Raw genomic sequence first — 25,496 nt, forward strand, 5'->3', positions numbered from 1 at the left:
AAACCTACTAGGCAATAGGTTTCTGGGGCTTCCTTAGAAGGGTGGGCATCCCCATCCTGGCTTGCTGGATGATGGTACATACTTTGTTCATGCTCAGCCAGCATTTCTCCAGCACATTCCCCTGTGTTTCACAGAGCTGTATGGCTGTGTTCAGGAAGAGGTCACAGTTCTGCCCGTCTCCCATTAGTATACAGACATAGGCCATCAGGTGGTAGAGCCTTGGGTAGAAGACAGGACCAGTGGTATTCTGAGCCACTAGACTCTCCAAGTTCTAAAGGAAAAACAGCATATCTGAGTCAGAAATTAGTCCTTGGCCACAAAGATTTTTCCTCTGCAGATGATTTGGAACATTTCAAAGATTTAAGCAATCAAATGAAAAAGTGTATTACAGAGACATACGTACATGTCACCTTGTATGGTGACACATGTCAAGTGAAGTAGCCTCAGACCAAGAATGTGATATGGATGGGCTTACTACTCTTCTCTGCAACCACATTAAAAAAAAAATCTTTTCAGGGGTGTCTGGGTGACTCAGTCGGTTAAGCATCTCCCTTCCACCCAGGTCATGATCTTGGGGTCCTGGAGTCGAGCCTCCCCCACCTCCACACACACACTGGGCTTCCTGCTCAGTGAGGAGTCTGCTTCTTCCTCTCCTTCTGTTCCTCACCACCCCCCCACCCCTGCTCATGCTCGCTCCCTCTTTCTCTCTCAAATAAATAAATAAATAAATAAATAAATAATCTTAAAAAAATTTTTTTTGATTAGCAAGGCAATATAGTTATTGTTCAAAATTCAGGGAAAAAAGTATAGACTAAGAATTACCCATAAGCCTAGGATGGAGAAATACTTTTAATATTTGGGTCCATGCTTTCCCACTTATTTCTTTGCCTTTCTCTCTCTCTCTAAAACAACAACAAAAATAAGCAGGCTGGATGTAACATGATAAGAAGGAGAGGGGATTATGTCATACTAGAGAAGATGCGGCCTATCAAGTGTCACCTGTCAATTCCAGCCAAAGGCTGCCCTACTTTAGGACTGTGGGCTTAGAGTCACCAGGTACTCCAGTTTTTTGTGTTTGTTTGTTTCTTTGTTTTAAATATTTTTATTTATTTATCCATGAGAGACACAGATTGAGAGAGAGAGAGAGGTAGAGACACAGACTGAGGGAGAAGCAGGCTCCCCGCAAGGAGCCCAATGCAGGACTCAATCCCAGATCCCAGGATCATGCTCTGGGCCAGAGGCAGATGCTCAACCACGAACCACCCAGGCGTCCCAACATTACAGTTTTTAAAAGAAGAGTCAGAGATTCAGAATTTTTATGTCAAATATCCCAATGTTTAAATGCACCATTTCTGATTCAACCAAAGTCTTCTTTGTGAAGTATATATAGTTTTCATTTTCTCCTAGTTTTTTAATGTTATAAACCCAAGATTAATACCTTCATAGATAAGTTTTTTCTTTGCCATCAGATTTTTCCTTAGGATAATTCCCAGGAAGAGAATTAACTGATGTGCATATTTTAAAGATATTTTGCCAGAATGCTCCCAGAAAGTTTATGGGAGTCTTTCGGAGTATGAATGTGTCTTCTTTCATGTCTTTGCTAATTTGATAATCAATGAAACAGTATCTTATTGTATTTACTTCAGTATTATAGAAACGGAGTTGAACATTGAGTTTTCCTGACCAATCTGTTCCATGTCTATTTCATTCATCAGTTATTTAAGAAATGAAACCTACTGTGAACAAGACATTGTTCTGTGTCCCGTGGGAGAGTTTACAGTGGGCTCTTCACGTGTGCTCCCACGTTCCCCCAGCATCCTCTACCTAGCCTTCCCAGCCCTGGGCCCCCTCCCCCACATACTTTTCTAACTCGGTAAATCACAAAGTCCTTGAGTGCAGAGACAATATTTTTCTCATCTTTATTGTAACCCAGGAGTACCTACTCTATTTTTAACCTGTACTCTGTCTTTGGGATGGGTGAGTTTTATCACTTTACTACTCATTAAATAAAGATGTGTTTCTTTTCAGCACCTGCTAGTTTATCTATCTGGATTTTCATAATATCACTTTGGCCAAAAGTGTGGCACACCTTTATTAGTAATCAATATTTAAAAAAGATAATGACAGCCAGTTCACTTGTCATATGCAATGTGCCTGGCATTTGGAAGGAAAAAAAAAAGAATGTTTGAATAAATCATGTGTAATATGGTAAAAAACAAACAAACCTATTTTTAAAAAAAAGATTACTTATTTATTTATTTGAACAGAGAGAGTACACACTAGCAGGAGGATCAGCAGGCAGAGGGAGAGGTCCTGCTTCCAGGACCCTGAGATCATGACTCCAGCCAAAGTCAGACGCTTAATCAACTGAGCCACCCAGGTGCCTCCCCTATTTTTTCTGACCAACATGGAGTTAAGCATGTCTCAAATCCCACATAGGTCATTCTTTCAACTCAAGGAAAGACATTTACTCTATCAAATTACATGAAATTACATAATAATTACATGAAACGAAATAATACATAATAATTACATGAAATGAAATAATGTTTTTTATAAAACCAAGCAATTCCTGAGTGTGAGTCAGTAGAATGCTTTATGTATCAGAAATAATAAACACATGCTCTATGGCAAAGAGTACATATCTCTAAGCGGTGCTGACAATGACCTATAAGTGGTGTGAACAAGTTGCAGGAAGAGACACATGGGTGTTGTGTGAGTATGGTAGCTCAAGGCTCCTACCTGGGCAGATGGAAGGCTCTCTGCAGTTGGGAAAAGGACCTCCCTCCTAGTGAGGTTCTCAAGATTAAAGAAGCTACTATAGGGATGTCTGGGTGGCTCAGCAGTTGAGTGTTTGCCTTTGGGTCAGGTCATGATGCTGGGGTCCTGGGATTCGAGTCCTTCATCAGTCTCCCTTCAAGGAGCCTGCTTCTCCCTCTACCTCTCTCTGTGTGTCTCTCATGAACAAATAAATAAAATCTTAAAAAAAAAATAAAAGAGCTATAGACTTTAAGGTGCCTTGAAGTCCCAGGATGCCTTGTTTTGAAATATTTTAACATCTCTGAAATAGGGACACTCCTAAATTTTCAGCATCTGGATTCTGCTTACAAACTTAAGGAACCTGCAAGCAGTTTTTTTTCTTTTCTTTTTTTAAAGATTTTATTTATTTGAGAGAAAGAGAGAGAGGAGAGAGAAGGAGCAGGCGGAGGGGCAGAGGGAGAGGGAGAAGCAGACTCCTTGCTCAGGACTCAGAGACTCCGGGATCATGACCTAAACCAAAGGCAGATGCTTAACCAACTGAGCCACCCAGGTGCCCCCTGTGAGCAGATTCTTCCCTAGATCATGAGAAAGTAGTTTGGTCAACATCTTGATTTTAAAGATTTCTAAGACCCCTAAGCAGAGAACCCAGATAAGCCTGTCCAGACTTCTGATCTGCCAAACTGTGAGATAAAAGGTTTGTGTTATGTAAGCTGTTAGTTGTGCTAAGTGGGGACCCAGCAATAGAAAACTAATACACCTGTGCTTAGTCTTTTTTTTTTTTTAAGATTTTATTTATTCATTCATGAGAGACACACAGAGAGATTGGCAGAGACACAGGCAGAGGGAGAAGCACGCTCCATGCAGGGAGCCCAATGTGGGACTTGATCCCGGGTCTCCAGGAATCCACCCTGGGCTGAAGGTGGCGCTAAACCACTGAGCCACCTGGGCTGCCCCGTACTTAGTTTTTAAGTGAACAAGGCAAACAAGCGTCAAGTCAATACAGGAGATCCAGCCGTTTGCTCCCTTGGAGGGCTTGCCCCATCTCGGCTGTAAGCCTAGAGCCAATAGCAGGTGTAATTTGTTCCTGCCTTGTACTCCTGCTGCTGTACCTGGTGGTTACTACATATCAGCTGAATATTTTATTGATGTATGGATTTTTGCACTCAGCACAATTTTGTTCAGGGAGTGGAAGATATGCATTCTGTAATGCTTATACTGAAGTGTTTGAAGATGCATTTTACAAGTTTCTTTTAAGAAGTTAACTTAAAAGACACATTCAGGGGGTGCCTGGGTAGTTCAGTTAGTTTAGCATCTGCCTTTGGTTTGGGTCGTGATCCTGGGGTCCTGGGATCAAGCCCTGCATTGGGTTCCCTGCTCAGTGGGGAGTCTGCTTCTCATCTCTCCCTCTGCCTGCTGCTCTGCCTTCTTGTGTACTTTCTCTCTCTGTCAAATAAATAAACAAAATCTTAAAAAAAAAAAAAAAAGGAGAGAGACACATTTAAGGTCAGCTGAACAATTTAAATTTCCTCGTGCAAAGACTTAACCTATCAAGATGTTCACAGGAACAAGAATAAAATGCTACAAAAAATTTCTGTCCCAGAACAGTTTGGCATATCGTCTAACAAGATCTATGAGATTTATCTATAAGAGAAAATACTATGCTTCTTTTTAACTCATGGTATAGAAAACAATCTACTGGCATGAAATTATTCACAATATATTTTATTTGGTAGCATGTTTAAAAAATAGAAATGTGTGCCTGTGTGCATACAGAAAAAAAACTCAAGCAGTGGTGTCTCTGTAGGTAAAAAGAGGTTATCTCTGAGAAGTAAGGTTGTGGGCAATTTGTATTTTCTTCTAATCTGGGGAGAAGGAGTTATCTTAAGAATTTGTACTATAAACATATAAATTCTGGAATCCAAGAAAATTATCGGAAGGAGGCAGACAGAAATCCACTTAAGGAGTGGTCTGTCCTGGGCTTACCTTGAGTAGCTCGACTCCACTATCCTGAGCATTTTCAGATTGATCTTCAATCTGCTTTTGAAGGTAGAGAACTTGTCCCTCCATGTACCTACTGATGCCCTCATAGTATAGAGCGGTCGGTGTTCTTCTTGACACTAAGTTTTTAGCTCTATTGGAAAATATGTGAAAGTTGTCCCATTCCTGGAGCCTGGCATACCTGTGCCATCACAGAAGAAGAACACAAATCAGAGCTGCCCTTGGAATGAGCTGAGGTTCAGAAATGGGTCTCTCTGCAAGTAGAGTGCCTGGTACCCAGGCCCAGAAACCTGCCGCCCACTCCCTGGTTTGGGAAGGATGCGATATGGAGCAGGACAAGAATAGAATTTTTTGATGGTTTGAGACAAGCAGAATCCTGGGGAATGCTCAGGTAATATTAGCAACCACTTGTTTAACTCTTTGGAAACTAAATAAAGTGAAGGATCTTAGACATTTGGAGCTATACATTCTAGAGCTTGAAGAAATTGCTCCACTTCCAAAGGGAGATGGCCTAGGCCAGTGCTACTCAAAGTGTGGGCTACAGATGAGGATCACCAGCGTCACCTGGATGTCCCTTAGAAATGCAGACTTGTTGGTCCAAGACAAGTCTGAGGAATCAGACACTCTGGAGATGGGGCCAGGAATCTGTGTCAACAAGTGTTAACAAGGGATGTCTGGGTGGCTCAGTAGTTGAGTGTCTGCCTTCAGCTCCGGATCCCAGGATCCAGGATCCAGTTCCACATTGGGCTCCCCACAGCAGCCTGCTTCTCCCTCTGCCTATGTTTCTATCTCTCTCTGTCTCTCATGAATAAATAAAACCTTAAAAAAAAAAAAAAAAAAGGAGGGAGAACGGCTTATTGGTGACTGGGGAAGGAGGAGGCAGGTGGAGCCCGGTACCTGGCCTCTCTAGCCTGAGGGGCAGTGAGGCCCATAGGGTGGGAGCTTCTGGTAGCTCTTCTCTCCACCATGTGGTGGAAAGAGGTCTTTCTTGAAGGGGGAGAACTGCAGTTTTCCAGAACTTCCTGCTGCCAAGTGGGCAAGGTTAATACTGGGTTTCAAAAGTAGGAAGCCCACCTACTTGCACACATAAGCCACACCCTCCCACATCAGTTCCAGCAACAATGTTTTTCAACATAATTCCATCTTGATTGGGGCGGTGGGTGGGCAAGTGGTGCTGTTTATGAGTCTCCCTCAAACACCAAGACACACCTCCAAAGCAAATACTCTTACTCCTCTCTGTGTTACTGTGCCATGGTTTGGATGTAGTAAATGCTTGTAGCGCTGAGTGCACCTGAGGTGGTCTTGCTGGAGGGGGATGAACTAGGTGACCCCCCAGGTGCCTTTCAGATATAGCTGTCTCAAGTATAAATTATAAATTCTTTTCTTTCTATCTTTTCTTTCTTTCTTTTTTTTTTTTTTTTTTTTTTAATATCATAAGACTCTTATTCAGGATTCAACATTTTCTAATTTGGGAGTTTAGTGATATGCAAACACATTGTTACCAGATAGCAACACTGGAGTAAAGTCCCAGGAGGATTCCACTTTGGAATTTGAGGATTCTGTTGTCTTCATTTTGGTATATGAATTCCAAACATTCTTCAAATGTCTTATAAACAAAGCCTAAAACAGAAATAGGAGAGCCTGGGTGGTGGGTTGGGGTGGTCCTGTTCTGGCCTAGTAGCTCCCAGGCAGGTTTCCCACTGTGGGGAGAGGCCAGAGTCTCTGTTGACTTTATGAATTGTCCAGTGGATGGCAACCACTTTGTGAGCACACTGCCCTGTGTTCACAGAGTTCCAGCTTTTGTGGAAGTGTATGCACACAGGGCACAACTCCATAGGATTGACCAGACAGGAGTGAAGTTTAAACCAGGCCTCCCTGAGGGACCCTGGACTTCCCCATCTCCCCACTGGTGATTCCCTTGTTGGCAGCAGTATCTGTATTCCTTTTCAAGACCACATGGTGGGGAATGAATGCCCAGCTTGGCCCCACTGGTTTACTATGGACACTAAGGGCCGCCTACTTGGTGTAACCAGGAGTTATAGGGACAGAACTTGTTCTCTGAATCTCCAACAGCTACCAGGGCCTGGACTCATTAGCCATTTAACCCTTCATCCTAAAACATCAAGTTTTTAAATGTATTCTGCTAACAAGTACTCTAGTAAAAGAAACATAGTAAAACATTGTTGTCACTACCACTTGTGTGTAAATAGATCTAGATGCTAACCTGGCAGCTTCTTGTGAACTAAATTCTCTTCCTTGTTGGTCCTTCACCATCCTTGCACCTTCCAGATGGCTCCTCAGCTCTTACACCAGGCTCTCCCCCTCCCTGTCTTATATGTCTTTCCAGACCGAGCCCTAGTGGTCTCAAGACCCCAGCCCCCACAGCACCACACCGACACACATACCACATCCCCAATTTCTTGTAAATTCCAAAGCCACATTTACCAGAATAAAGCATGATGTCCAGGCAGACAAAATAGAAAAATGCTTTGCTAAAGATGTGCTCTTCCGTTATAGAAAGGTCCCACAGCCAGCCCAGCACCTGGACCAGTTGCTTGTTTCTGTGGCAAAGGAAGGTGGTAAGATTAGGAAGTGCTGGGGAGGAGAGGAAGGAGGTTAGTAATGATCTCCTCTTCATGCTACCCAGAGTTCCAGATCAAATATGGCCCTGATACAGATTTCAAAGCCACTCCCAAATCTCAAATTGGCTCTTGGCTCAAACTGTTGTCACAGACCTGTGTCTATCACAGGGCAGCCAGATTTGGGCCAAGCTGGCAGGAGCTTTGCTCCTGGCTGCTCTTCTCTGGACATTTGACTCCCCTGTGAGACTCTTCCTGTTTCCTCCCCCTGCCGATGGAGCACCCCATTCCCCACAGCAGGATGATGGGCTGACTCTCCTCCAGTCACTGACCAGAGTAGACAAACTAGGGATGATGTATGTAAGAGACTGCTGTGCAGGGGTGCCTGGCTAGCTCCATCAATGGAGCGTACAACTCTCCATCTCGGGGTTGTAAGTTTGAGCCCACATTGGATGTAGAGACTACTTTAAAAAAATAATAAAATCTTAAAAGAAAAAGAAGGCTATGCAAATAGTGGTATCCCAAAGACTATGATTATCAGTCACATCATGCCATAGATCCCACTCCCTTGTCACCCCATGGTCAGGGTAAAGTGTGCCCAGAATGCTCAATTATTATGGCTTCCTCCCTCTAATTTTGGAAAATACTTTCAGCTAAATACCTGTTTTTCAAGAAGAGAGATTTACTAAGCCAGCAGAGGACCCTATAGCGTCTGTTGGGATTCTGGAGCAGTGTCCACATCTTCTGGGCTCGAGATCCTGGGAAGAAAACAATTCCAGTGTATTTCAAGGTGTCACTTGTATCTGCATGTCCCTTCTTGCCCAGACAAACTTACCTAAGTCAATGGCCAAGTCCAAGTGACCCATTAAAAGCTTGGTGTAGCCCAGTTTATCAGCCACATATGACACGATTTCAATGCCTGAGTCTTTCAGGGGGAGACTGGAGATCTGTTCCATGGCCATGATTTCATATTTGAACCACATACCCTGGTAGCCGGCCAGTTGGTGGTACAGTGAATAGTCCAGGTAGGCCTTAATGATCTGAAATGGCAGCAGTGGAAAAGAGAAGTGGCAAAACTGAGAAGGAACCCAAAGCAGGAAGCTTGGGGACATCGCCCAATGTTGGCCAGTCCATTGAGGATGGAGCTGGTCCTTAGGCCAAGGCATGGGCTTAGGTACAGAAATTTTTTTTTTAAAGATTTTATTTATTTATTCATGAGGGAGAGAGAGAGAGAGAGAGACAGAGAGAGGCAGAGACACAGGCAGAGAGAGAAGCAGGCTCCATGCAGGGAGCCCAGACGTGGGACTGGATGTTGGACTCGATCCTGGGTCTCCAGGATCAGTCCCTGGGCTGAAGGCGGTGCTAAACCACTGAGCCACCCGGGCTGCCCTTAGGTACAGAAATTAAACTGGGTTTCTGCCACCTGTTAATTGGATTATCCAGGACAAGCTCGATGGTTCCTCTTATCCACAGAGTCCTTAAGCAAAATATAAGAGTTTTAATTTTTGTGAAAAATAAGAGCAGTGGCTTATATATGTGAATATATGATTGCGTAGCAAAAAGCCTGGAAGGACTCACTCCATGGTGCATATCTGGGGAGGAATCTGAGGGACAAGAGGGACTTTACTTTTTACTTTATACATTTATGTGATGTTTAATTTTTATAACAAGTGTGTATACTTCTATTTAACAAAAAAGAAGGGTGGGTTTGGTTTGTTTACTTTTAAAAAGAGGAAAGAGTAGTTGTAAACTGAATTGAGAGACTTCTGAGAAGTCGGTTATTTACTCTATAAGCAACTCTTTTAAATGATAAAGTTGCCCCAGAATATAAATGCTTAGGGACAGGTGAAGAGAAAGCTAAAAAAAAAAAAAAAGTGTTCCTAATGATAGAAGGAAGCCCCATTAGTGGGGAGGCATGGGGAGGCATTTAGGAGAAAACTTTTTTTTTCTGTAGAATTCTTCAAATCACACAAAATAAGCAGTCCACAAAGTCTGTGTCACAGACAGGTCTGGGGGCATTTGTTAAACCACAAAGTCAATCTGAGGAAGTTCCTGTATTCTTGTTCTGGGCTGTGTTTCAGATGCTGCTACCACAAAGGAAGGGCAGCTGGAAATTGTAGACCAGGAGAGGACCGGCGGGCAAATGAAATGTCCAAAGCTGTGACTGAGCCCAGGACTTCTTGGATCTGGACCAAGAACACAGAGTCCAATGGCTTTACTTTATGGGGAAAATACACAGCTTGGAGGTTATGTGGTTTGCCAGTGGTCACACCACAGATAGGTGAAGTTCCGGAAACTACTCTCTCGGGGCTCATTCTGGGTCTTTCTGTTATCCAACAATGAGTGTCTCATCTGCTTCTGAGCACCCAGGGGAGCACTGGCCAGGCTGCTCTGCCCTCAGTCATGGCCACATTGTTAACAAGCCTCTTTTGATTCACTTTCCAATTTTGGCTTTCCCATTATGGTCTCCTGTCCCCTAGTGCCACCATGTTTTTAAGAGACACCTCGCAAATATGAAGGGGAAGTAAAACATTTTATTCACTAAATATTTCTTGAGAATGTGCCAGACACTCTTATTGATGCTCAGGATATGACAAAGGTGACAGACAAGGTCCCCACTCTCATAGAGTTTACAGGCCAGTAGTGGACACAGGCTATACACTAACAAAGGAGCAAACAAGAAAATGTCAGATGGTACTAAGAGCTACTAAAATAGTGACAGGTTGAAGAGTCAATGGGTTAGGTGGTCAGGAAGGGCCTATGCAGGAGATGACCTTCTGCTAAGCACAGGGAGCCACAAGAGGAGGATGGGCAGAGGGCTATATTTGATGGGCTTTATGCATATTTATGTCTTCTCAGCTTTTGAAAGGTACTAATATGCTGGGGACACACTCCTGGCTAGGAATTTAAGCTCCTCCAACATTTGCAGAGTGGCTTGACCATTTCCCTTAATTCTTGATAATTAATCACTTCAAGAGAAAGTTACTGCTCCAGAAGGAACCTAGACTTGATGCATTTTTTTTAAAAGATTTTATTTATTTATTCATAGAGACACAGAGAGAGAGAAGGGCAGAGGAACAGGTAGAGGGAGAAGCAGGCTCCATGCAGGGAGCCCGATGTGGGACTTGATCCAGGGTCCCCAGGATCACACCCCAGGCTGCAGGCGGCGCTAAACCGCTGTGCCACCAGGGCTGCCCTGACTTGATGCATTTTTATAAAAGAACCAGATCATTCATTAGATGAACTGGATTTAGCTTAATAATTTCTTGATCTTGTCTCTTGGAGTTTCCTGCATCTAGCCAAAGATTTCTCAGTTTATGACCTCACAGGGCAAGGGAAGGCCACCCTGAGATGGGCCATTTTGAGATGAACATAATTTTTAGTCAAAAGCAATCAAAATCCAGCATTCAAGAAAAGTTTTTTTTTTGTTTAAACACATTTATTTGTTTTATTTTTTAAACTGAAATATAATTAACATACAGTGCTATATTAGTTTCAAAGAGCTCTTTACCTGTCGCTCAACTGCCTGCTTTACCAGGAAGAGAGCTACTAACAGAGATTCCTCTTTACCTCAGAAATTTATCTGCATAACTGAGCAACACCTTTGTTTTCCAAACATCTCACCTTCCTGCTAACCGGCTTCCTCCCCTTGGCACCTCTCTCCCCAACCCCTTCCCTAATGTGTATAAGCGTATAAGCCTCGTGTTGCCTTCTTTGAAATTTCACGTCTATGCGGACTCCCCATACATACGTTATTAAATTTTATTTTCTCCTGTTAATCTATCTCATGTCAACTTGATTCTTAGTGCAGTCAAGGAGGACTCTGAAGGGCAGAGGGCAAATTATTTTTCCCCAACAATTTAGACCAGTAGTTCTGCCACTGTGGTCCTGAGACCTCCCTAGAGCATTTCAGGGAGTGCATCAAGAGGGCAAAGCTAGCTTCAGGATATCAAGGCACTATTTGTGTCAGGAAAAATGGTGCCAGACCAAAACAAAACAAAACAAAACAAAACAAAACAAACAAAACTCGGTTGATGTCCTGTCTAGCTCACTCATTAAGGTTACCTCTGTTACCTTGTCTTTAGGCTATTTTACAGCTCTGTACGAGGCAGAAAACTGCTAATAATGTAAATTATAAATTAGCATAGAAATATAAGTGTTTAGGGGAATGCATGAGATTATTGCCTCATGACTAGACTAGTTTTACATCCAGTCATAAGTTAAATTCTCCTTGGAACCAGTTGTAACATACTAGTTCTCAGTAACTAATGTGTTTAACAGGATCTTTGATATGTATTCTTTTTGTATGTCTATGAGTCACAATTTTATCTTTTTTAAAAAAGACCTATCCTTTAACATTTTCCTTTTTTACCCTCATTCTCTACTGGCCTACAATGCAGTGTTCCAGGGGCAACATCTGATGTTGCAACAGAGTGAAAGTGGAAGCAGATTGAGAATCCAGCTATCTTCTATGAAGTCAGACATTAAGATATTTGCAGAAATTAAATACATGCCACTCTTCTCACTAAATTTTTTGTTTGGGGACATTGGTCTTTTTTCCCCCCAATTAAAATGTTGATTATGTTAATATGTAAGAGATTTATTTTTCTTTTTTCTTTTTTAAATTTTTTTGAGGTTTATTTTTCTTTAAAAATATTTTTTAAATTTCTCAGTTTTTGTTTCTTATAATTTCAGTAGATACAACCCATAGAAATAAAAAAGCCTTGAGGTCCTCAGTAATTATTAAGAGTCCAAAGTGATACTGGGACCAAAAGTGTTTGAGAACTGCTGGCCACGGCAAAACAGTCCAGCCAGGAAGGGCTTTTTACACTCTTGTGATTTTGAATCCCCATTGGCTCCCAGTAGGAGTCTCCCTCTAAATGAGATACAGAAATTTAAAAAGCAGCTACAAGAACACCCTACCTGAAAATCATCTTGAGTTTCCAGTGCTGTATTCACTTGCATCATAGCTGCCAGGTGGCCATAATACTTGTAGTGGAAAAAATAATTTAAGCTATAGATTTGCCACAGCAAGGAGAAGCAGGCTGTTTGCCTGTAGAGCTGTGCCAGCCTCCTCTTCCTATTAGATAAAATACGCACATGGAACAAAGAAAGAAGGTATTGTCACCAGCATGTTTGAGAGAAATGCAAGTAGAGTCCTCATTACTGGCTGGGTGGTCAAAGCAGATGTGAGTGTGAGTCCTGCCTCCTTTACAAGATGGTAAAGTACAGGTACGTTAATTTTTCTGAAGCACATTTTCTCCACCACATGATGGAGACCATAAGACCAACTTTGTGAGGATTCATTAAGATAATTTATGCAAATCACTTGTCCCCAGTCAGGCCACTGCCATTTAAATGAAGTTATTTAAAAAGCACATTTATATAATTCATCACATTTGATTCTGATAACAAGCCTGGAAGAAAGGAAGAAATAATGAACCCCATTTTATGTAAGCAGGTGAGACTCAGGTTAAGTGACTAACCCAAAGTCACACAGCTAGAATGTGGTGGTGCCAAGGCTCAAGCTCTGTCTACTTACAGCCTGGCCATTCCAGTGTGTCATGTCCTCCACTGAGCATAGCTAGCTCTCAACTCAATAAAGGAAATGAACATTTTTAACAATCACATTCTGTTATGATTTGAATGTATCTCAACAGTTCATATGTTGGATCCTAACCCCTAAAAGTGATGGTAACAGTAGGTGGGCCCTTTGGGAGGTAATAAGGTCATGAGGGTAGAGCCCTCATAAATGGGGTTAGGGCTCTTATAAAAGAAACCTCAGGGATGCCTGGGTGGCTCAGTGGTTGGGTGTCTGCCTTTGGCTCAGGGTGTGATCCCGGGATCCTGGATTGAGTCTCGCATAGGGCTTCCTGCAAGGAGCCTGCTTTCTCCCTCTGCCTGTTTCTGCCTCTCTCATGAATAAATACAATTTAAAAAATTAAAAAGAGAAAAGAGAGACCCCAGAGCTCTCCAGCCTGTTCCCACCATATGAAGATTAAAAAGTCTGTGGAAAAAAAAAAAAAAGTCTGTGACCCTGAAGAGGCCCCTCCCTGACCATGCTGGGACTTTGATCTCAGACTTCAGTAATAAATTTCTGCTGTCTATAGGCCACCTAGTCTATGGCATTTTGTTATGACAGCCTGAGCAGACTAAGACACATTCCAACAATGGAATGGAATGTCCCAGGAGGTGTTGAACTCCTGTGCTGGAGGTATTAAAGGGAAGGATGGATGACCACCTACGAAGAATGTGTGGATTCTCAATCTTGGCTTCAACAAGCCATTTAACTGATAATGTAGCCAACAGTCCCTTCTATTTATGATAAAAATGGGAACCAAAGCGAATTTGCTTTGATATTAGTGATTTAACAAAACCAAGAAAACAAAAGAGAATTGGAAATATTTATCAAAAAGCAGATTTTATTTTTTAAAAGGAAAAGGTTTTATTTATTTGAGAGAGAGAGAGAGGGAGAGCTCAGAGGCAGAGGGAGAGGGAGAAGCAGACTGCCCACTGAGCAGAGAGCCCAATGTGAGGCTCCATGACTGAGATCATGACCTGAGCTGAAGGCAGATGCCTAACCTACTGAGCCACCTGGGTGCCCAAAAAACACCAGGTGTTTTTATTTTAAATGAAAACAAGAAAGGAGGAAGAAAGCAATATCCTGGAGACTGCCCCCCCCCCGAAACTTTTATTTTTATTTATTTATTTTTTAAAAAAGATGTATTTATTTATTCATAGAGAGAGAAAGAGAGAGAGAAGCAGCCTCCATGCAGAGAGCCCGACTTGGGACTCAATCCCAAGGATCCAGGATCATGCCCTGGGCTGCAGGCGGCGCTAAACCGCTGCGCCACCGGGGCTGCCCGCCCTGGAGACTTTTAAAGAAGAATTCTAGGTACTTAACATTTAGGCATTGACATTGTGTTGTGGAAAGTATTTTTCAAAGCTTTTCAGGAAACATGGACAGGGTACAATTCCTTACAGCATAGGACGTTCATGAGAGACCTACATTTGAGTTGTTTCTTGTGCTCATTTTTGAGATCAGAACTTTTTGACCGGATGGTATTGGAAACCCATAGCTCTACACTTTCTTCCCCACCAGTACTTCTTTTCCCTTTTGCGAGTAACTTCTTATTCCTTTTACAAAATATGCTGTTAACTAGGCTTGTCAGATGTAGGGGATGAAAATGTGGGATGCCCAGGTAAATTTGCATTTCAAAAAACAATAAATAACTTGTTTAGAATGCATACATCCTAAATATCTTCTAGAAGATGTATATGTCTCCTAAAAAAATGATTCGGGACGCTCACGTGGCCCAGTCAGTTGAGCATCCGATTCTTGATTTCGGCTCACGTGGTGATATTGGGCTGGTGGTTTTGAGCCCCACATTAGGTCCCATGATGAGCGTGGAGCCTGCTTACGATTTTCTCTTTCTCTTTCTCCCTCTGCCCTCCCCTGTTCACACACACACACACACACACACACTCTGTCTCTCTCTCTAAAACAAAACAAAACAAGTGAAAAAATGATTAGAACTTCAAAGTTAATTAGGCATGCTGTGTTTTTTTTTTAATATTTTAAAAAAGATTTTATTTATCTATTCACGAGAGAATAGATAAATAGATAAATAGAGAGAGAAGCAGGCTCCATGCAGGGAGCCTGACGTGGGACTTGATCCCAGGACTCCAGGATCATGCCCTGGGCCAAAAACATGCATTCAACCGCTGAGCCACCCAGGTACTCGGGCATGTTGTGTTTGATCAGACAAATCTACATGTGACCAAACTCTGATTCCCTCCCACCTCTCAGAGAGATCTCTGCTGAACTCTCCCCACCACTCCCTCCTGGTGGCTCCTGAGACAGCAGGCCCTTTCCCAGGAGCCTGCCCCATAAGCTGCAAAGGAGCTCAGCTCCACCCCAGGCTTCCCCACATTTAAGGGAACACTTTTGGGAGAAGGCAGCGGGCGTGGTGGTGTGGAGAAAAGTGCTATAGCAACTGGCTCCTAGAAACAGATGTTTGCATCTCAGGCAGAACTAGTAGGGATACTGCTACTGGCCTCTCCTAACATGGGAGAGATGTCCCCGTCAGCCCTCCAAATCCCCAGCTAGGTGGCATTTCCCTTGGTACAGATTGGGATTGGTGGAATGTATCCAAAAACTCATGTTGTGGAAAATTTCAAAGATACACACAGTAAAGCAGAAAATTATCATGAACTACATGCACTGAACATGCACCTTCAACAACTACCAATGCAGGGCTTGCACTCACAGCCTGAGATCCAGGCCTGAGCTGAGACCAAGAGTCAGACGCTTAACCAACTGAGCCACCCAGGTGTCCCCTTTATTACTTTTGATGGTTCTTTATAGGCAAAATTTACATGCACTGAAATGTATAAATCTTAGTGATTTAATCATGACTGATGGACACTCCCATATCCCTATCCAGATAATAGATGAATGGGCAGTTTGTCCTCTGGCAGAGGCCTTTGGGACCTTCTATGCCATTTTGGGGGAGGGACAATACTCAGTGTCCTACCCATGAATGGAAAAGGGCTTGTGACCGAGGCCCTAGGAGCAGAGGTGCAGCTTCCAGGGGGGCACGGCTGCCCAGAGGGATTGATGGGACCGACTAGGGCCTGGCATCAGAGCTCATCTTGCAAAGGGCTCCCTGAGGTTTTTGTCATCTGGACTCATTTTCACAAAAGCTGCTGTGAAGTGTTCTGTGTTCTGGGCCAACCCCAACCTCGCTTAGTAGCCAACCCACCACCCTTCCACTCCCCCCACCCACCTACCTCCCCCCCCCCCGGCACTGGTTCCCTCCTACATCTTTGAGCCTCCATCACAGCCACCAGGCTTTCTGGTGCTTCTTAGAGGCCCAGACTTTGCAGGCAGATGGAGTATGTGCAGGTCTCTCTCGGAAGAGTGAGACCTCCCTCCTTCCCTTACCTTGGAGGTGAGTTCTCTTGGGCCTGTTGATTCACATAGTAAAAGTGTCTGCTTTTCTCTAAATGGGACTGAACAAACAGGGAGATTAAGTTGTGAGGAAGCGTTCGGTTGAGAAGCTTCAGGGCCTTCCGCAGCATTTTCTTAGCAAGCACCATCTGGCCCATGTTGAAACAGACCTGCAGTGAGAAGCAAGGGGGCGAAGAGAGAGGAAAAGGTAACTCAAGCCACAAGAACAAAATCCCCCTGTGCCTGGCATAACAGGAAATGTTTATGAATGTATGAAGGATGGCTGGATGACTAGGATTCTGCATCCCATCTTTATGTGCATGATTACCTCTGAGAACATGTTTACCCATGGATGCCCATTTTTGGAGGTAGTTAAAAAACATCTCATAAAGACAACAACCAGAAGAGCTGGCTGCTGGCAAGTGATGGCAAGGAGGTGTGAGTAGCAGGATTGAGGTTCTACAGTCCGGGGGAGGATTTTTGGCGATGGGGGGGTGGTTGCAGGAAGGACAGGGATGGGTTCTGCTGTCTCTCTATAATGTCCCCAAAATAGTGGGTGGCCATGTTTGTAATGGGTTCTTACCTGACCTTTGAGGCTATAAAATGTAGCTGACTCAAAAGTATGACTCCAGGATTTGTCGTTCTTGAGCATTTTCAGCAACCTCTCTCCTTCATTCAAATATGTGTATGCCTATAGCCAACACAGGGGCACAGAGTATTGAGTCAGTGGGGGTCTGGCCGCAGAGGGACACAGCCCAGTCTCTCTTGAGTGGAGAAAAGCAGCTGCCACGGCAGGTCTACTTTCACCCCCACCCTGGCTCCTAATGAGAAAGGGCCTCCACTCTGGCAGCTCTGGGTGGATAAAGATCCCAGTGAAGATCCTGGCCACCTGCATGCCCATCTGTGTCTGCTGGATCACTTGCTCTAGAGGAGGAATCCAGGACAGTATCCTCCTCTGAATAGTTCCACCCTCGATGGCCCCTATTTCCAACAATGTACCCACTGCTCCTGATGGGATCCCCACATCTATGAGAAGCTGGTCTCAATTTTTGGAGTGACTTATGAACCACTCCCATTTCCTTTGCCAGGGCCATCATTAGAAGGTGGAAGAGAAAGGTAAGGCCCTGAGCAACTTTCCCCACTTCATTTTATTTTATTTTATTTTATTTTACTTTATTTTATTTTTATCTTATTTTTAAGATTTTATTTACTTATTCATGAGAGACACACACACACAGAGGCAGAGACACAGGCAGAGGGAGAAGCACGTCAATGCAGGGAGCCTGATGTGAGACTCAATCCCAGGTCTACAGGATCACACCCTGGGCTGAAGGCAGTGCCAAACCGCTGAGCCACCCGGGCTGCCCTCCCCACTTCATTTTAAATCTTCTTTGACACCATTAGACAGGACAGCTTTGGTACATGTGAGTACCAAGGCAAGGTCAGATACGAAGAGTAAAATAGGGGAAGGTGATATCCTCAAGTCTCAAATAGCTAAATGGCTACGAGTGGGAGGCAGAAGAGGGAAACATGAGTTGACCACCAGTCTTCCAGTCATGGACGTAATAGCTTATTTTTGATAGGAGACAGGATGCAAATGGCACATTCTGGGTAACTTGAACCAGGGCTCTGCTTCCAATCGTTGTCTTCCTGACCATTCCTCAGTCCTTGCTAATTGAAATGCAGGTGCTTAGCAAGTTGGTCCCCCAGGGCTACATAAACCTTCTCTTTTTGGCACTCCTGGCCATATCCCCCTTTTATATATATATAATATATATATAATATATATCTCCACATATATCATATATGTTCATATCTATATCTATATTATATATTTATATGTGCATGGGCAACTTTCATCTTTAACATAAATCCTGAGAGAACTGGGGCTTACCAACATTTTTAATGATTTAATTTTTATAAAAATCTAAGGTATGAGGGTCGATTAGGCTGCTGTGATCAAAAAGCTATTGTAAATTTGGAACAGACCACCAGTGTGGACATGAACTGCAGGCATGCCTATTCAGATATGTGAAGCTATTTCTGAAGCTGGCTCGAGTCAGATGAAGCAAGGGCCAGAAGGGCACTTCTTTTAATCTATTCTTTTTCTTTCTTTCTTTCTTTCTTTCTTTCTTTCTTTCTTTCTTTCTTTCTTTCTTTCTTTCATTTATTTATTTATTTATTTTTAAAGATTTTATTTCTTTATTCATGACAGACACACACACACACACAGAGAGAGAGAGAGAGAGAGAGAAAGGGAGGCAGAGAGACACAGGCAGAGGGAGAAGCAGGCTCCATGCAGGGGGTCCGACGTGGGACTCGATCCCTGGTCTCCAGGATCATACCCCGGGCTGAAGGTGGCACCAAACTGCTGGGCCATCGGGGCTGCCCTCTTTTTTATTTAAATTCAATTAACTAACATATAATATATTATTAGTTTCAGAGGTAGAGGTCGGTGATTCATTAGACTTATATAATGCCCAGTGCTCATTACATCGTGTGCAGACAGGCATTTCCCAAAGTGAATTCATGCAATGTTAGTCTAGCTAGCTGCTCTATGAAAAGTGATCTAGGGTCAGGTAAATATGAGAAATACAGTACGCCCCAGAACTAGCCTGACCCTCTGGATGATTTGCATGTATCTTAGCACATTAATGCTATGAAATATTTGCAGTTGGGCAGCCCCGGTAGCGCAGTGGTTTAGCGCCACATGCAGCCCAGGGTGTGATCCTGGAGACCTGGGATCGAGTCCCACGTCAGGCTCCCTGCATGGAGCCTGCTTCTCCCTCTCCCTGTGTCTCTGCCTCTCTCTATCTCTCTCTCTGTGTGTCTCAAATAAATAAATAAAATTAAAAAAAAAAAAAAAAAGGGAGAGGTCTTGCATCTTAAAAAAAAAAAAAAAAAAAAAAAAAAAAAAAAAAAAAAAGAAATATTTGCAGTTAAGAAACCTATTTAGCTTTATTCAGCTCAGTGCTTCCCACCTTACTTAAGAATAAATTATTTTTATTTCATTATACATACATTGAATCCTCACATTTCTAGGGACATATTGCCCTGGAATGTTATTTACAATTATCTTGGAGAAACAATAGTGTTTTGGCGGTCTAAAGGAATGTATGGTAATTTAGCACAAATTACATGAAGACTAAAGTGGGTGAGCTCTTTTGGGGATCACAACCAGATTCATACCTATCCAAAGACCTACAGGTAGTTGAGCTTGAGCTCACGGTGTTTTTTTTTTTCTCCAAATATTTTATTTATTTATTCATGAGAGAGAGAGAGAGAAACAGGCTCCATGCAGGAAGCCTGACGCGGGACTCGATTCCAGATACCCTGGCCTGAAGGCGGCGCTAAACCACTGAGCCATCCGGGCTGCCCGAGCTCATGGTGTTTAGGGAGGACAGAAGGCAAGTGCCTTGAGGAGGAAGACTCGGCTGAAACAGCAGAATTAGTACCAATAGTCCTTTTTGCATCATTTAGAGAATGAGATATGACATCTATCCCCATCCCATAGAGGTAGACAGTTCATGGCAAGTTTCTAAAGGTGACAATATTTTAACTGATATATAATGCTAGTTTCAATTTGTTCTAACTTTCATTTCTCAATCTCAGGTCATTTCCCTTCTAAGCAATTTTCTTTTCTTTCTTTTCTTTTTAGCAATTTGATTTTCAAAGGAAAGGGGTGCTGGCAGGAGTCAAGAACATGAAATAAAGAAAGAACCCTAGGGCTTCTCTTTGGGCTCTGTGGTCTCTAACTTGTCTCAAGGGTTGGGGAGACCTCAGTAGAAACACCTTACCATGTAATTATCACCCAAGATGAGATAAGCTGATGTAATTTCTAGGAAGTAATATAAGGCTTTTTTGTTTTCTCCCAAAGCCAGAAAATGGTGGGTCAGAGGCATGATGACGATCTCTACGATCTCTTCACACTGGCAAGATTCCAGAGGAATGATGTTTTCCTTAGACGTCCTCATTTTTGTTATAACGGTGTCAAAGAAACTCAAGATTTTTTCTCTTATTTCTTCAGGTCTGTCCAAATGCAGAAATAAATAGGAGTAATAACTTATAGCTTCACTAGGCTTTTGATAGGAAAATATCTTTAAAAACGAATAAAAGAGCAAGATAATAAAATCTAATGCAGATGCTACTGACAGAAGTCACCATGCATGCACCCCAACATTTCCCCACTGTACCAATGGGGCCAAAAAGAACTGACCAGATGATTTCAAAAGTATTCTGAACTTAATGACAATTGTTTATGCTCTACCTCCTAAACAATTACAAATGCCTGTACCTGAGATTTTCAGGAAATAGCTCAGATTTCTTAGGAATCTCTATTTTGGAAAAGGTGATCTCTTCTTCAGCTAGAAAATAAACAAACAAATGAATTGCATGGATCACAGAATGTTCCACGTGGCAGAAATGTTTGGTGTCCACGAAAGACTCTTGTTCCCCTTTTCCGATACAGTTTCTGGTGCCCATCCAGGCTCTATATTTCCCAGTCTCTACTGCATCTCAGGTGAACCTGCATAAGTCATTTAAAATGGAATTCTATCATAAGAAATATATGGCACCTCTGAGCTGTTTGGTATCTTCTCTACCCTTTGCTTCCACCAGAAAGCAAACAATTTTGAGAATCTAAGGGATGGTAAAGAGACAGAATGGAAGGAGCCTGGGTCCCTGACTTATTGAGGTCAAGGCCATTTGTCAAAACTTTCTTTAGATCATTATATGTGCAGGAAAAAAATTATTCTATTGTGTCATTGGGGAGGAAGAATTTCCTCTGCCCTTCAGAGGTCCAATTAGCTGAACTAAGAATCAAATTGACATGAGACAGATAAACAGGGGAAAATCAAATTTAATAAATGCCATTGAGGGGAATACAGGCAGACATGGAAATTCCAAACACAGTGAGGAAACATGAAGTTTATATGAGCTAAGGAGAAGGAAGGTAGAGGGTCTGAGGATACAAAGGGGGAGAAAGACCATTAGCATGAAAGTGAGAGGAGATGTTTGAAAAACAAAGGTTGCCATATTGTGCACAGAAGTTTCTTAGGTTAAAAAATATCTCTATCAATAGCTCTCCTCCTGGTAAAGCAGGCAGTTGAGGGGCAGGTAAAGAGCTTTTTTTGAATCTGCTGGATTTGGATTGCTTTTATTTTATTTTAATTAAAAATATTTTTATTACTTATTCATGAGAGATATGCAGAGAGAGAGGCAGAGACACAGGCAGAGGGAGAAGCAGGCTCCATGTGGGGAGCCTGACGTGGGACTCAATCCTGGAACTCCAGGATCATGCCCTGAGCCAAAAGCAGACGCTCAACCGCTGAGCCACCCAAGTGTCCCTGGATTGCTTTTAATTCAAAATAATATTCATGCCAGAATGGCCCATCTTGGAGTGACCTGCAGTGGCTCCTACAGTGTTAAGCCACTGGCAGTTTGGTTATAGATGATAATATTATCCTAACTAATTTACCCTGCAGCAACTAATTCTAACTATGAGTAAATGATCTGTTTCCAGTGGAGGAAATACAGACGTTTAAATACATACTTCAAAGGCTAACTAAAGGACAGAGAACCTTGAATTTAAAACCTTCAGCCCATTCAGACTCCATAATGATCTTGAAACAGAAAACAAATGAGGATGGTTGGATCTAGCCACTTGTCTAATGTAGAAGGAAGGAAGAACCCCACGGAGGGGAAGGGACTGGTCTCAGATCATCTGTTAGGGATGGAGGCAGGACGAGAACCTAGGTCTCCCAGCTCCAAGGCCAGTGCATCGCTCCACAGATCTTGTAATTTATAAAAATGCAGTTTAAGCACCTAATTATCACCTTCTTTTGAAAGCCTTCTGTGCCCTTGTCCCCAGAGATCTAGTGCCTGGGTCACACGTGCCCTGAGCAGACCTACCTCATGGTCCTTATTACCATACTCTGTGAGAAATAATTTGCCCATCTCTCCTTCTAGATAGCCAGCTAGTGTATTTCTAATGACTAGATGTGAATAAATTCAATTTGGCTTTTTTCTTCTACTCTTCTAAAATCGTTCTTGTAAAGGTTACCAGTGGTTACTGTGTTGTCAGATCCAAAGGTCACATGTTTGTCCACATCTTATTACACCTCTCAGCAGCGTTAAATATCCGCTGAATAAAATGCACATTTGTTGAAAAAGATCGGTAAGAAAGTAAAATGCTATTTCTCCTTCAATATCTCTCTATATATATTTTTAATTTTTATTTATTTATGATAGTCACAGAGAGAGAGAGAGAGGCAGAGACATAGGCAGAGGGAGAAGCAGGCTCCATGCACCGGGAGCCCAACGTGGGATTCAATCCCGGGTCTCCAGGATCGCGCCCTGGGCCAAAGGTGGGTGCTAAACCGCTGCGCCACCCAGGGATCCCTATATTTTTTGTTTCAAATGGTAATAGTGATAGAATGAGATGCAGAGACCAGTAACATAGGCCAGAAAAGGGAACAAAGTTGGGGAGTACAAGATATGCTTTTTGTCATTATATCATTTACCCCTTGATGAATAATATTTTTTAGTTCTCGATTTTCTTCATTATGGACATATTTTATTAAATTTCCCTACTTTAAAGGAGATCTGTAAAATTCAAAAGGAAAAAATATATAAAAAATGATTGTAGGCTCTCAAGAAAGGAGAAAAGCAAAGATATCACTTGCTCATCTCATGGTTTCAAAGACCTAGAAATAAGATCTCAGGTTCAAGGTGACAGATTGAATTCTTTTGTTTATCTCCAGCACCTCCAGGTCCAGGACATTTTATGCCATTAAAATGAGAATAAAATAATCTTAAAAAGCTTAAACACACTATGTATAGAATGGAAGGGATCCATTCTTGTCTTAGGCAGGAGCATCCTCTTTGCCTGGAATATTCCTCCTCAGTCATCCATAAGACAAAATCTTTCACTTCCTTTGTTTTTTTGTTTGTTTTGTTTTGTTTTGTTTTTATGAATCTCACCTCTCAATGAGGACTCCACTAATGGCTCTGCATTCCTAATCCCCTTTGCCCTACCCAACACACTTTTCAGTTTTCTTCCTTGGGATGGGATTTACCCCTTGTAACATACTATAGACTTTACTTCTTTATTATGTTTTTTCCTCTATCACTTCTCCACAATAGAATGCTCTTTTGTTCACTGATGTATCCTTATGCATGCAGCAGGTCTGGCACACAGTAGAACCTCAGTATTTGTTGAATGAGTAAATGAAATGTTGGGTGGGGTTTCAACACATGTCTGGAAGACAAAGGAGCCAGAGGAGTGGTTGCTGATGAACACTGATGAAGTAGGTAGAGCGAGTTGAAGGACAGAGCCTAGGAGGAAGCCCATGGACTACAGATCTTTGGGGTTCAAAACTTAAGAAGAAAATAACAGTGTTCAAGAAGGATTGAGAGAGAATTGAAAAGAGAATAAACTTCCTATCTAATCTACACTTAATGCCATGTCTTTGAACCTCTTCCAACTACAACTGACTCTTGAACAATGCAGGGGTTTGGGGACACTGACCCTTTTCCCCTCAGCACAGACGTTAGTCAAAGACACGAGAGGTCAGAGAAGTGCTGGAGTGAAACTGCTAAGATACATTGGAGAATCCAAAAATAAATAAAGTTGCTTTCTTTGACAGCCCTAGTCAGCCTGCTTAAAACCAACTGTGGGGATGCCTGGGTGGCTCAGTCAATTGGGCATCTGATTCTTGATTGTGACTCAGGTCATGATCTTGGGGGTTGTGGGATGAAGCCCCATGCTCAGCAGGGAGTCTGCTTGGGATTCTTTCCCTCCCTTTTCCTCTGTCCCTCCCCCATCCCTAAAGTAAGTAAATAAATAAATATTAAACAAAAATCAACTGTGATTTTACCCCTCACTGCCACAAAATGTATAGATATAATTACAGATACAGACTTACCCACGGGTTCCACACAGTTTGGAATCTTCCCTCCCCTTTCTCTTTTATTTATTGTTTATATTATTTTTTTAAAGATTTTACTTATTTATTCATGAAAGACATACAGAGAGAGAGGCAGAGACATAGGCAAAGGGAGAAGCAGGCTTTGTGGTTAAGCATCATGCAGGGAGCCCGATGTGGGACTCAATCCAGGCATTCTGGGATCACACCCTGAGCTGAAGAATCATGCCTTGAGTTGAAGGCAGATGCTCAACCACTGAGCCACCCAGGAGTCCCCTATTTATTTATTTTTAAAGTAGGCTCTGCAACCAGCATGGGGTCCAACACAGAGTTTGCACTCACAACCCTGAGATCAAGACATAGGCTGAGATCAAGATTCAGATGCTTAGGGATGGCTGGGTGGCTCAGCGGTTGAGCACCTGCCTTTGGCTCAGGGTGTGACCCAGGGTCCCGGGATCGAGTCCCACATCAGGCTCTCTGCATGGATCCTGCTTCTCCCTCTGCCTGTGTCTCTGCCTCTCTCTCTCTCTCTCTGTGTCTCTCATGAATGAATAAATAAAATCTTAAAAAAAAAAAAAAAGATTCAGATGCTTAACTGACTGAGCTACCCAGGTGCCCCTTGCTTTCCCTTTCTCTTATCTCCCTCAGCCAAACCTCTCCCTCAGTACTTTCACTGGTTCCTTGAACAGGGCCCTGTGTTGGGATCGTCCCTGAAGCTTTTGGATTTGCACTTGCATCCTTGTCCACCCTCACCACCCACCCTCTGGGTGCCGGCTTTGTTGTAGGAGTCTGTCCTCTCTTGGTCCTCAAGTCCTTCTTAAAAGTTGTTATTTTCTTTGAGTCTTCCATTCTAAGGACTAAGGCTCTTCTCACCCTTCCAAGAGAATGTAGGAAGAACTTAAAATGGCTCTAGGCTGGCTTCTTCTTTCATCTGATCCAGAGAAACCCTCATGATCCAGATTCTAAGGCTCTGAACCTAAAGCCTGACTACTCTTTTTTGAAAAGGGAGACAGGCAAGATTTAGTACCGGGTCAACAATAGGTTTGTGCCACAGTGCAAAGCTGCCTTCTCTCCAATCGAGTCCTGAGAGGGCATTGCCTTCCTCACTCTCTGACTCCACTGACTGCTGTACCAAGGAACCTCTTCCAATTTCCCCTGCCAGCTTTGCCCCAAGGTCCTACCCTGCACTTTGGGAAGCTCAGGTGTACTAGGCACACCATGAGCTTGGGAATGAGACTGACCTGTGATTGAATAGTCTATCATTCATTCTGTGGCACTGGA

General features: G+C 42.8%; 1 protein-coding gene across 3 annotated transcripts in view; it reads right to left on the minus strand.

The window, feature by feature from the left end:
• Positions 1-25,496, minus strand: part of ADCY10 (adenylate cyclase 10) — an 84,383-nt gene that overhangs the window by 1,012 nt on the left and 57,875 nt on the right. For all 3 annotated transcript variants that reach the window (XM_072830465.1, XM_072830466.1, XM_072830464.1), the window contains 11 exons: positions 20,585-20,654; positions 20,088-20,319; positions 16,874-16,981; positions 16,285-16,460; positions 12,261-12,417; positions 8,173-8,377; positions 7,999-8,095; positions 7,204-7,319; positions 6,261-6,378; positions 4,744-4,939; positions 83-271 (listed from right to left, as the gene is read on the minus strand). In XM_072830465.1, the coding sequence (XP_072686566.1) occupies positions 83-271; positions 4,744-4,939; positions 6,261-6,378; positions 7,204-7,319; positions 7,999-8,095; positions 8,173-8,377; positions 12,261-12,417; positions 16,285-16,460; positions 16,874-16,981; positions 20,088-20,319; positions 20,585-20,654 (1,664 nt within the window). The remainder of the gene's footprint in view (positions 1-82; positions 272-4,743; positions 4,940-6,260; positions 6,379-7,203; positions 7,320-7,998; positions 8,096-8,172; positions 8,378-12,260; positions 12,418-16,284; positions 16,461-16,873; positions 16,982-20,087; positions 20,320-20,584; positions 20,655-25,496) is intronic.

This window comes from Canis lupus, chromosome 6 (assembly GCF_048164855.1).
Source record: "Canis lupus baileyi chromosome 6, mCanLup2.hap1, whole genome shotgun sequence".
Taxonomy (NCBI): domain Eukaryota; kingdom Metazoa; phylum Chordata; class Mammalia; order Carnivora; family Canidae; genus Canis; species Canis lupus.